The sequence below is a fragment of the Eupeodes corollae genome, chromosome 3 (assembly GCF_945859685.1).
Source record: "Eupeodes corollae chromosome 3, idEupCoro1.1, whole genome shotgun sequence".
In the NCBI taxonomy this organism is placed as follows: Eukaryota; Metazoa; Arthropoda; class Insecta; order Diptera; family Syrphidae; genus Eupeodes; species Eupeodes corollae.
In genome coordinates this window covers 55445398-55459668 of record NC_079149.1, presented here as the reverse complement: position 1 = coordinate 55459668, position 14271 = coordinate 55445398, and the positions used below count along the sequence as shown (strand labels likewise).

Sequence of the window (14271 nt, the reverse complement as noted above, 5' to 3'; positions counted from 1 at the left end):
CAATCTTTTTCGAGCTTAGCTGCCGCTGATTTATAAGATATTCGATTTAAAAACTGCTTTTAGACCTATCATCGTTGACTTTCAAATGGCGAAACATTATCTGTGCTAATAGAAAAGGGAGAAAATGGAATTATCCTTGAATCATAGTGATTCCTACAAATTTACCATTTCCAATCAAAAGGCTTCAATTCACCGCTAAAGTTAGATTTGTTATGACAATAAATGTAAGACACCATAGAAAACACCAAGTGCTTCACTACTTTAATAATAGACGGCATCATTTTTGTTTATTTTGATTGTGGAAAGCTTATCAACTAACTCATGTATAGTTTTCAATGGAATGTCTTTTTAAGGTATTTTAATTTTCTTTTACCGCACAGGCAAATATGTAACAATAATTCAAAGGCAAATTTATGCTGTATATCGAGAACACCATAATTTTGAAAAAAAAAATTCATGCATGTGTACCCCACCCATACATATATAGAAATATGCAGGACCAAACTTAACATTTAAATTTAAATTGAAACATATAAAATTTTAAAACAATCTAAAATAAAAAATGGTTAATAACGATAAACGCGCAGTAATTTTAAATTACCATTGAACGAACAAAATTTTATCCACATCAGCTAATTAAATTGATTTAACGGTATATGTTTTATAACTATATTACCCATAAAATTAATATTATAGCAAAAGTATGTACATAAGTCCAATATTATCTTCCTGCTCTATGTTGCGGTTAAAAAATATGCAACCTTAATGTCATTAAATATTTCTCCCACAAAAACCCATTTCAAAATGACAAAATTCCGAGTTATTTAAATAAATCAATTGATTATAATACGCCATAGGTTATATCGTCGGTCGGTCGTATATAATGTATAACCTCCTCAATCAATGCGGTTAACCAATAAAATTACCAACCACAATTCTGTTTGGATTGAATTCGACTTAACAAGTTGGTAGATATACATCGTAGGGTATATACATAAATACATACATGTATCTAATTTATTGGTTGTTAAACATATTTCGAATTTCTGATAAGGACTGAATAAAATAGGAAAAGTGGTATGGATATAATCAAACCAATACCCAATTAATATTATTATAGATGAATTTAATATATGTATGTACATCATAGAATTCAATTTTTTTTTTATTTTGTACAAGTACTTGCGATATAATTTGCAAATAGGAAGATTTGAATATTGAACAAATATACTTTTACTTGTAAACTGAAGGGAGAATGTCCCTTTTGTTGAATCAATTTCAATTTACCAAATGCACGTTGTCTGGGTTGGAAAGTATTTAATAGAGTAATTTGAATTTGAATTATTTTTCTAAGAATTTTATAACTAAATAAAAATTAAATGGAATTGAAAACATCAAATTTAATTCCTTTGGATTTAATTTGATTTGATTCTTTAAAAATTAATTTAGATCTATTTTGTTGAAATTAAAACTGCAAATCAAATAAAAATTTCGAGTGGAATTTTTTTGATTTTAAAAGACACCATAAACCATAAATAATTATTCTTTATTAAGATAAATATGAATCGAAAACAGGTACAATAAAATAATATAAAAGTTTTAATTGGAAGTTTTCAAGGCTTGTTTCAAAGATAACATAAATACATTTATTCAAAAAATATGAATGTGAATGAATGTTTTTTGAACGAATTTTAAGTGTGTCATAAGTTTGTAATAAAATTTAAATTGGCAACACATACTTTAGAAAAAAGCGATATTACGAAAAATTGAACTTACGAAAACCAAATATTTCAGAACCATATATACGAGGCCCAAATTTACGAAAAAAAAGGGGGTTATACTTTGACGCTATCGTAAAATACAAAATATATGAAGATAATATTTTGATTGGTGTGATCTTCAATTTTTATTGAATAAAATTAGCAAAATCAATTTGACTTCAATTTGTCAAGACCTTGTTGATTCTTTCGGGCTTTGACGAAATGCTTGCATGATAATTGCTTAAGTGCTAAATATGTTAGCAGATTATTGGCATAACATCAATCCTTCAGTTCCTTCAGTGATCAAACTACTTCCTAGTTATCCCATTCACAACACCAAGACAGCTGAAACCGCGATACGAAGATTTGGTGCGTAGAACGCCAATTTCAATTGTGAAACAGAGCGGCACGGTGAGTTTCAGAGGTTGACCAAATGAATGTCTTCTGTACCGTTGAACAGTTGCTTTCAGTCAAACTTTCATATGTTTCAATTGTGTTTGTGAACCAAGTAAGTTTGTGCTTCTTCAGAAAAGCTGTTCTCCGCTTCAATTGCTAAGTCAATTGAACTTTATAAGCAAAAAATGTAGGGTCTTTTTCTAGAGTTCTCCTTAGAATAGTGCGTGAAAGCTTGATAAAGACCAGAGGCGTATTTAAAGATTTGGTTCCCCGGGCTGATAAATTTTGCAAACAAAACAAAGATAACATTTTTTTCTTATGTGTGTTCATTAAAAATAGATTCAGTATTCATATTGTTTGCAAGTTCGTATTCTATATTGAAAAACTAACTCATCGCTAACGCGAGATCATAAATAGGTTCTTATTCGTTCCAATACGATTAACGATCTTTCTGCACTTCTAGTCAACCTTAACTTATGAAAAATCTTTTTTTCTTGCGGCATTGATCCCAAGTTTTTAACTTCCTATAATTAACTTCAAATTGAAAATGTTGACATTACTCGACGTTTCAAGATCTCTAGAGGAGAAATAAAAGATTTTTAGAAAGATTTCTGTGCGGGCGTGTGTATGTATGTACGTTCGCGACGTTTTTTCCGCCGTCCATAGCTCAAGAACCAGTAGAGATATCGACTTCAAATAAAATTGGTTATTCAGATAATAATGCAGAAAGAAATCTTAAAAAATTGAGTGGGTTGTTTTTTACCATAGCAATTCAAAAAGAAGTTAAACATTTTGGTTAGTCCTAAATATCTCACGAACCAATAACGCTAAAGAAAAAAATTTTGAGAAAAATCGAATTGCCAGTTTTTTTTTTACATATAATAAAAACCTACAATTAAATTAATAAAAGTTTGTTAAAAATTGATTTTCCTCTCAAATAACTTATCAAAAGTTTGAGACATTGGCTTTAAACTACTTGTAATTATATTTTATGATGATGAAAGTTTTTGAAAAATTGAATTGAAAGTTTTTTAACAAAAAATAAAAACCCAAAAATAGTAATTCTAAAAGTTCGTAAAAATTGATTTTCGACTCAAATGTCTTTTCAAAAATTAAAAATATTGGTTTTATACTTATTCTGTCTCACATAGAATATTGTTTTCGACATTTATTGAGCTTTTAATAAAAATCCAACAGTTAGTTTTTTTTTCATAAAAAATAAAATCTACAAAAAACAGTACGAACATTTGGTTCTCGATATCACGTGGACAATAGAAGGTTTTGACTTCAAATTAATTTCATTCATCCAATTTGTATTTGTTTATATAAGAAATAAAAACTTTTAAGAAATGCTATTAAAATTGTTAAAAATGGGTTAGCGACTAAAAAATCTCGGTCACAAAATTATATTTTGAAATCAAACTATGTCATCCTATGCAAAATATTGTTATTAATTTTTAAATTTTTTAGAATAATTCTATTGACAACTTTTTAAAAAAAACACGTAAACCTACAAACCTTTTAAGCAACACAAATCGACAGACAGGATGGGAAATTATCAGTGCGGGTCGGTCGCATCCCAGCCTCTTTAGTTTTATTTTAGTCCAGAAAATGTTTAAATAAGACACGCTCTTCTTAAAAATTTTGTTCTTGGCGAGTACTTGTATTTTTTCGAATTTCTTCTTCAAGCTTAGTAGATTCAGGGTTATGTACAAAAAATAAGACCAATTGTTATTGCTTTATAGGAGAAATTTCTATTTCACAATAACTAATCACAAATCACTCATGACACTCATTACCTCAATTTGAAGTAATTTTAAGAGTTTTTGCTTTTTAGCAACATCTTGAATTTTTGTTCGACACAATTTTTAATTGCTTAAATATGTATATCCTCCCAAAATTGGGTAAATATTGTTGTTTCAAGGTACTTTAATTGGGTTAATAAACGTTAAGCTTCGCAGTTTTCACCAAGTCTTTCTGGTGGGCTTTATTTGTATCAATTTATTATTTGGTCCCAGTTTCACATGTAAAGTGAAAAATTTTGTTTGATGTAACAGTTCCTTAACCATTAAATAATCGTTAAAAAAAATTTAATATACGTAAAAAACTTGCAGCTTTTGGACAAGAATGAAAAAAATGCTGATCGATCGATTTAGAATTTAGAAAATATGCAGCGAACTAAAATTAGTCTTTAATTTTTTACTTTCCATAGGAAGTTATTGTTGACTGTTGACATTTCTCAAAGTCCCTAGAATCTTAAAAAAATATTTTCAGAGAGAGGCTTGATTTTATCTTTAAAATAATTTAATGCAACCAAGAATAACGTTTTGGACTTTTGATAATTAATTGAGATAAATCAAATTGACAATTTTTTTTATTAAAAAAAATAAAAACCTACTAAAATTTGGTAAACGTTCATCTTTTCAAAAAGTTAAAATATTGTCTTGAAACCAATTTCACCTCATTTAAAATATTGTTTTTGATATTCAGTAACATTTTTATAAAAATCCAACAGTCTGTTTTTTCAGAAAAAAAATTAAATCAACAAAAAATAGAACGCAAAATTGATAAAAATGTATGTATGTTCAAACCTCGGTTATATCTCACGAAGAAAGTAGTGACTTCAAAATGATTTTTAATTCTGTATCCAATCGGTATTTGTTTATATAAGAAATAAAATCGGTTTCCGACCAACAATCTTGTTAGCAGGAAAAGATTTTGAGATTAAACTAATTCATCATATTGTTGGTAATTTCTAAATATTTTAGAATAATTTAACTGACAAATTTTTTTTTCAAAACACGAAAACCTACAAAAACAGCAATGGTTTTCGACTCAAGTATTTGGAGAACAAAGAAAGATATTGACTTCAAATTACTGAGTATCTCACTCAAAATAATGTTATGACTATTTGTGCCTACTTTAACTTTTAGCAATGTTCTAAATCCATATGACACCTCTACACTTAAGCAGTGGGTGAAACGGTCCACCCTACACATGAGAATTCCCGTTAATATTTAGGTCCGTTTAAGCTTGTTTGCTATTTAGTTTATTTGTATAAACTGTCAAGTTCGGATGCCAGTTTTGTAAATGAAAGAAGAAACGTTTTAAAATGTGGAGTATAAATAGCTAAACAATTAAAAAGTTACTATCTAGTAAAATATTCAGCCTTTTATAAAACATTAAAACCTACAAAACCAATAAAAACCTGATTGCAAATGGTTTTCGACTCAAGTACTATGAGTACGAAGAATGCGATATTTATTTTAAACTTTTTCCATCTTACAAAAACTTGTTTTACTTATAATTTTGTTAAACTTTGAGAAAAATCAACACACGGGTACTAATGGGAAGTTATCAGCCTCTTTTTTCATTTATAAAATTAAAGTTTGCAATTTTCTATGTCAATATTTGATGACTTAAAAGTATCAATAACTGTCTTCTGCTCTTTATCCTGTAATTGGTGGAAAGCTGGAGAAAATAGTTCAACAATTTTTATTTCTTGAACATACATTCAAATTCATGATGAAGACTTGTGCCACTCCTTACAGACTTACTACCTGGGGATGTTACCCTAGATTAAATACGTCCTTGACGAAGACAATGAGTGCTCTTTAGAAGCATACCAAATTAACAGACTATTTGCACAAACTTGCTGCTTAATTCCCGTCAAAACTTCTTTTCCGAAAACGAGCGGTTGAGGCTAAAAAAGCCCTGAGCTTCAATTACATTAGACTATATTATTACTTGTATACTTTTTTTTAAAGCATTTTTATTTATTAATTCTATTGAGTTATTCAAATTAATTCTTTGAACTCAGTTCATACTTAAATTCCATTATAATTTATCAAAAATAAAATCAATAGAGAAAAATATGTCCTGCCATTAGTAAATTTATTATTAAAACACTGTATTAAGATACGAGCACGAAAATCATGTTTGCTCAAGAATAACATGCCATTTTATAAGTTAACCCCTTTTAAAATAATTTACAAGCCCTTTTGGGGTTCATTAATTATGTTTGTATCTTCTTGAGCAATTAATTTAAGTAACACGATTAGCATAGAAGTTCAAGTTTACTTAATTCGATAAAATTTGTCGTTTTGCGTTGCTTTTCTTATTAAGGTTATGGAGGAAGTCAATCAACAAGGAGTAGAATTTTAGCTCGTATACAAATACATGTATTCTATATGATATAATCAAATGTGCTTTAAATGGAAAATTAAATTTTACGCAAAAGTTCCAGGAAATAATATGTCTGTTTTTTTTTTTTAACTGAAATAGAGCCAGCTTAAGAGATCTAAAAAGTATTATAACAATTTTTAGTGATGTTAAATTTTATTTTTAAACACTATTAATTTACAATTTTATTTGTATTATTGGAAGTTTAATTTAAATCAATTAAATTCATTAAAGCTAAAAGCGTTGTTTAGAATCATCGCTACAAAATGCAAATACATAGTACTAAATGACAGGGGAAGGATCTTTTGACAATAGAAGTATTGTTAAGCAGTCTGATGTCTTTCAATCTTTTGCCTGAATGAATTATTTCACTTATAGCTCTATTTTCTCCTATGAAATTCTATCAGGCACAAGTAAATATACTCATCTTTCCAATCACCTTTTGGCTATCGCATCAATGGTTCCTCTTGATAAAATAATTTATTTACACTTAATCAAAAAGTTCGTTCTCCGAATTGAATATACGAGTATTTTTACTAAAAGAAAAATATTTAACCTGTACAACGAGGGGTGTTGCTAGGTTATTTTGTGAGAAAGAAAATCACTTTTCTTGGACTTCTTCACGTATATTTAAGTTCTTCATCACAGTTTCCATCTTCATGTGTCATTTGATAATATCATCGGAGAAGTGAAAAATTGGAAATAATGTGTGAGTATCGTTTTTCGTCGTTGTCTTTAATGCGTCAAAGCATGTCGTCGCGTCGTCGTTCGTCGGTTGTTTGGACCACTTATAACTTCATTTATGTTACCGACAAATATTTCCGTACTACGTTTCACTTGCCAGGCAGAAAAAGTCCTTAAAGAGAAAACTTTTAATGTTGGTTTTGTTCCTAAAAAAACTTATACGCACACAAAAATCCCTTGATATCTTCACTTCACTTTTACTCTTGTTTATCTTTTTGGAATGGTTATTTGAAAAGCTCATTTTGTTCGTATGAAATCAAATTATGACCATGTGGCCATTTCTGTCTTGGTTTTGGATTATTATGCCTTTAGGAATTCATTTGAGGCAAAAAGGAAATTAGGTTTATAAAACATTTATTTGATTCGTTTTGTCTTCAGTCTTGTCTTGACAATTGGAAGCGAGGTTCAAAAGAACGAGGGTTATACTTATTTCAAATGTATTATTAAGAATAGGGATTTATATAAAATTGATCCAGATCAAGAGTATGTAGAAAATTTAAGGGGATTTCACGTAGAATACATAAGTAGTAGAGTAAAAGCTTCAGTTTATATGTTCAGTGGAATATTATAAACGAATAACATAAGAACGACATCAGAAAAGTGGGATCATTGCCAATTAAAGGTTAAGTCAACTGTTAAATTTCTACGCATTTCAAGGATTTTCTTTAAGATGTTGCTTTCAGGAAAAAAATTCTCAAAGATCTTTTTTTGAATTTAATTTTGATAAGTATGTGATGTTCTTCTGGTAACTTTTTATCCTCACAAAAACAGAAGGTTGAGAGAATTCCAACCGAGTGTAAAATTCTTTATAAATGAATATGTTTGTACAAGCTTAATTTATTTTAAAACAAATCTTCTGCTTATCAATTTTGTATAAAATAAAATTTGAAGTTCCTAATTCTATAATCAAATGCACATACATAATGCATGATTTAGGTTAAATAAATAAGAAATAACATATATCAAAAACTCAATCAAAAATTAAAGTATGTTGTAGCATATTGAGTGCCTTCTTTTACTTTATTTATTCGGAATACTTATACGTACATACATAACATAGGTATATTTATTGTATGATGCTATGTTTAATTTGTATGCATATTTGTATAAAAGAATAAAATATTCTTACATAACTTTATATAAGTCATAAAGTATGTTGTGCGCGCACCGAAATTTGATTAAGGTAAAGAGCAATGTGTGTACTGGTATATTTAGAAAAGTTTGTAGTCACAATGTTGGATGAGCAATGTGGGAAAATTAAATGCAGTAAGCCCACCGATTTTAAGTCAAAAGATCTTAAAATGTAACTTCAATAATAAGCATTTGCTCATGCTTGTTTTGTTTTTACAAGTAAAAATATTCTGTAAATGTATTTTTTGAACACAAATATCTTAATGAGTTAATCATTTTTGTTGAACTTGTTACAGTACTTACATTTTTTCTCTACAGAAATAAAAAACAAATAATAATTATAAACTACTGTCGAAAAATATCATTCTCCAAATGGTGTTGTTTTTTAAAGTCTTTATTTAAAATAGTTTAATGCAAAAACGGTTTAGTATTATCCTATATACAATATTAAAACCAAAAAACAATAAGGACTTGGCACCTTGATTTTACACGATGCACAGTGTCTGTTAGTTATAAAATAGTTTTGAAATTCGAGGACGGTGATCGTCACTTTATGAGCATTAACCCAAATTTTTGTCGTAATTTTCGGCCTAGTAGACAGGCAATTACGAGTTTCAAGGACATTTGACAAATCTTGCTGTCTTATCGAAAATGCGTACTTTCGGTATCGACGAATCTCTTCTTCGTTGGATTAAAAATGTTTTTTTGAACTGTTCAATACAAGTTGTTTTGGACGGATTCATATCTGTTTTGTCTCCGACTCTTTTTCTCATTTTTATAATTGATGTCCTATCTGCTTATTTTACTCCAATATATTGTTTCGCTGATGATAGTATTCTTAGCTTTTCCAGACTCACAACCTTCCTTTTCGGATGTTGAACTGCAACGGCAAAATATGATTAGACAATTAAATTCCTACCTACAAAACCGTGTGGAATTTAATGCTTCGAAAACCCAATGCTGCTTTGTATCGTTCAAGCGAGATAAACCCTATTTGCCACTATCTACTTGCACTTGCATCAACGAAACGGATCACATACGCGATGTCCTCAAAAATGCCACAAGATGTCTAGGTTTTTTGAGACGTTGCAAAAAATTATAAAATGATGGGTGACATTAACATCATCAACTCGAACATCGACAAAAAATTTCTTGTCTCGCCGTTTTTTACCGTTATTTTAACGGACTATGCTCTAGTGAAATAGCCAGTGCATTCCTCCCTCAAACAATTTAACCGTAATACCCGCGGTTCTAAGAATACTTATCAGTTTACCCTTGAGCCCAACTTCGGCCGTACTGTGCAGTACAGAGACTCATTTTTTAGCTGTACTACGCAAATGTGGAAAGCCTTGCCACGTCCTATCTTTCCTTATCATTGCAATGTTTAGGAATTCAAAATCAATGTACAGCGACACCTGCTATCCATCCCTTCTCTCTTCTCCTAATGCTCACACTGTATCTTAAGCATATTAATGGTATATAAAAACCTTTAGTGTTCGCTAATTATAAAAAAAAAGTTTGAGTCCATATATTCGTTGTGTGGTCATTGTCGTTCAGACGTCCGTAGAAAACGATGCAAATAAGTCAGTTCCACTACGGCATTCTTCAGAATTGGGTATCGTTCACACTACCTTATGGCGTACTTTGCATAAGATTCTTTGTTTACATTCATACAAGATCAAGCTTTAAGTGAGCAAAACGCTCTATTGGTTGTGTGAAAATGCAAATTTGTTTCATGAATCACTACTTCATTTACAATAAATAAGTGTCTTGTGAGGTTTGTGTTTCGGTGGCGGTTTTGAGTAATATTATTTGTCGTCACCTTACTATAAATAGCACCCGTTGTTCCGTCCTGACTGCAGTTTTTTCCTGGCCCAAATTGGAAGATATAGACTTAGAGGACAAAACGTTTAGATCGCACCTTTACAATGAATTAATTAAAGCGTAAGTTCGATAAGCGTGTTATCTCAAGAAATAAAGCAGTTGATAGGCAGCCTCATGTGCGTAATGTAACGCCCATAGATTTCCTTGCTGCTCCGTTAAGTCATTGGCTTATGCCAACGAACCAACAACGCGTTTTTTTTCGAGTCATCAAAGATCCTTTTCAATGAATCCACCGTAGAAATTGTGTCCATAGTGGTCTTATGTTGTATTGAGAAAAAGTTGTCAACTCTTTATTGGAAAACCCGATGCCTTAATAATGGAACTATACGTTCTTCAATTCGAATTAAAATTGTATTAAAATTCATTACAAAAATATTGAATACTTAAACGGATAAGAAAATTTGTGTAACTTTGTTATTTCTCGAAAAGGTCATAACAATTGGCAGCCAAGAGCTTGGAACTTAACAAAATTTGTACTTTATTTATGCAGGTATTCTGTAAAACTTCTTGCAAGGGATGTAGTGCTGCAATCGTAGCCCTGAAAGACCAACAAATTCTTTTCTGGGCATGCCAAAACCTGAGATTTTCATTATATACCCTCAAAAATGCACCTATGAAAGCTTCTTGTATTTCAGTTCTTGTTGTTTTTAATATTTTGATTCCAATTTTCCTTTTTGTCTGAAAAAATATGTAGACTAAAATAAGCCTAAGGTCATTTTGTCAAGTTTAATAATTGTGTTATAAAAGGACGCGAAATCTACGGAATTTCTTACATTGCAATTTAAAATAATGGTTTTTTAAGGTTTAACATTAATAAACACCAACAATAAGAAGAAAAATTACTTCACAAGCTCTAATATAATTTTTGTCATTTTCTGTACAAATGATTTTGATTATTTAGATTTTTAAATTACTGACGATGAAATATCATATAAACATATATTTAAATGATTTTATTTTAATTTTATTTCGCATTTTGTTATATTATTGAAGCGAATTCCGTTCGTTTCCTTTTCTAAGTGTTCTTACAAATTTTTATTTGTTTGACCTTCATCTAAAATTTGAAAAATTTAGTCTAGTCACTCATAAGCAATTTTTTACAAAATTATTGAAGTGATTTCCGAGGATTTCTCAACTCGTCAAAATAATTGTTTATTAAATAATGTACTTCAATAATATTACACAACAAAAATCATAAGTGTTAGCTCAAACACATTCATATATCAAAAGTTATTAAGTAAGCCTTTGTTTATAGAGGAATTAAAACAATAATTTTCAACGTTTTCCGAGAAGAGAGCTTGAGAATAGAGTATTTCGTGTGATTTCCTCATGTTGCTTCTATTAAAATTTAAATTTCAAACAAACCTTTTAAATATATTCAAGAGTTCTAGAATATTTCATTCAAATAATCCTGTGCTTAAAAAAAATCCTTTCATAGATATTTTATGTACATATTTATTTTGGAAAAGCTTTTAAAAAAGTCAAAATTTCTTCCAGTAGACTAAAATAATTATTTGTTATTTGTTTTCCTTTGGTCAACGGATTATTTTTGAATTTATTTCAATCTTTTTGTTGTCAATAATACCCAATTCTCCACAGAAGCATTTAACAAAGGAAAAGTCGTTGTTGTCTGATATTATGATCCCAATCATATAGGTATTTGAATAAAAATCTATATACATATTGTACAGAAGGAAAGAGAAATCCTTTCAAACATGATTTCCATAAGACCCAAGAATTTATTAATTCAGTCGCAAAAAATATTCCACGTTCCGTAAATATTGATTCTAGAATTTCAATCAAACTCTACTTTATTTTTTTGTTTCAGTATTTTTTGTTCTCAGTTTTATGAAAGTGTTCTTTCCAATTAAATTGAATAAAACATCTAACAAAGGTAAATTCTGTTTGAATATGTACAAGACTCAGTACATAGGTACATTCATATACATATCGTTGATTATATTAACATTATGACGTATACAAAAGAAATAAAAGAAACTCAAATAAAACAAAAATATCCTTTTATCTTTTCAGTATCTGATTTCAACGAAACCCTTTCCCATTTATATGAAGAGCATGCAACCGCACTTCAAACGTTGGTTACCAACTACAGAAAGAAAAATGGAGAGCTAAGAAAAGAAAGGTACGAAATTTTATAATAAAAGTGTGTTACATTATTGTGAATGTCTTCCCAACGTTTACCCAGACCTAAAGATATTGAAAAACAAATAAAGGAAAATCATTACACCTTCAAAAGAGAAAAATATTTGCCTTTGATTTTCCTTTCAAAGTCTTTGCTATCTCCATCACAAACGATTCCATAAAATCTGTGTGTTATTTGGTTGAGCTTGCATTATTTTATTCTCCAAAATAAAATTGAAAAAATACAAACAAAATGTAAAATAAAACGCAAATAACCATGACCTTTCAAACGTTTTCTCAGAAAAGTTGTTTTTTGTGCTTCTGTGATTGTAAGATTGATTTACTTCAGACGAACATTATTTGGCACTTAACTAACATGCACTTTTAGTGATAGGATTGGTAAGGAATGTACTCGTTTGTGAATTAAATGTTTAATGATTTCAATTTCAATTGAAAGATTTCGTTCATTGACTTACGTAACTTCTGCACTCACAGTTCATTCGTGCAATGAAATCACGCAATCTACAGAATTTATCTGTAAATTTAAAAATGTTCGTTCATTCCTAATAACTTGTCTCAAAACATACATACATAAATAACATTCTAGCTGAAACAAATGACGCTGGTACCAATCATATACTTACATACATATACACAAAACATTCGATGTACAAATAATTTTCTTAAGTGTAACTTTTCCCATCCTCCATAGACCTGCGTGCCATTCGAGCATATTCCAAGCATGGGAACAATTCCTTCAAGAAGTTGAAAGCGATGTACAAGCATCAAATGATGTGGCCAGTGTGCTCTCCAGACAGGTAAGTCAACTAACCATACTAACTTAAATATTAAAATATTTAAAAGTTAACTCATAAAACACATTACATTGTTTCTTGACACCTCTGCTAGTAGCATGACTTTCAAATGAGCTGTTATTATTATCCCTTAAATAAATTTCCCATGCAATCAAATCCCATCTGCATTACCACCGTAAATTTCTTTCTATTTTTATTTTTGTTGGGATGCAAAGTTTTTAGGATGCTAAGTGCTTGTTAACGTTTTCCATTTTTGTCCTTTTTCCGTTTTGGGGAGAATTTTAATGTAATTTGTCAAAAAATGTGAAAATGTTAAGGGAGCAATCAGGGTAGGATTTAAATATAAAAGTATTTTTTCAGGCGACTTCGGAATACACGAATTACGAATAACCACTGGCCAACAAAGTTCAATATTTAAATAGATACTATCTATCAAATACGTTACGAAAGGACTAGTTTATAAAAGAGCAATAAAGATGCATATATTTCCCTTTTGCTGCAATATCAGAATAACTCAAAATGTGTCGCTTATGAACAAAGTCTACAATTAGGAGTCCCATAACTTTCTGAGAGGATAGAGAATTTCTAGAAGATGAGTTAATCCACTTTTACATAGGACCAAAAACAAATGAAGAAGTTGGTGGAGGTGTGTACTCTGAACGACTGAAATTAAATCTCTCATTCAACTCAATGTTCAAGAATTCAAAATCAATGTCCACCGACGCCTCCTATCCAACCCTTCCCTCTTTTTCTAATGCTCACACTTTTTTGAATGCAGCATAAAATTAGGAGTGACATCGTACTCAGACGAAGCGAAATACCTGGGTCGTATTTTAGGCAAAAAAGTAAATTGGAAAGGCAATATACAAGAAATAGTCAAAAAAGTACCGTAACTATCTTTTCTTACAAAAAAAGCTTTTGATAAAAATAAGGCTTACAACGCCTACTCATGCATTGGTTTTACACATCCGTAATCAGACCGATTTTAATGTAATGTGTGGAAGTGAAGTGGATTGCTTTAGAAAAACTAAATAAAGTGTGAAGTTCAGCTTGCTTATGTAAAATGGATCGCTTCGCACTATCCCATCTGCGGCACTGGATACCCTAGATACTCTACCTACAACCTCTTGATATACTAAGCAAACAAATGGCTGCAAGCTCTGCTATTCTCCTCAAAGCTTTATATGACAGTGTTTTAACAACAACATTTGTCACTC

The 14271-nt window shown here is 29.9% G+C and overlaps 1 protein-coding gene across 1 annotated transcript in view; it reads left to right on the top strand.

Annotated features, from left to right (window-relative positions):
• The window catches only part of LOC129952439 (uncharacterized), a 369098-nt gene that overhangs the window by 101436 nt on the left and 253391 nt on the right, over positions 1-14271 (top strand). Inside the window, 2 exon segments of the mRNA XM_056065014.1 lie at positions 12132-12240; positions 12952-13057. Coding sequence (XP_055920989.1) covers positions 12132-12240; positions 12952-13057 — 215 coding nt within the window.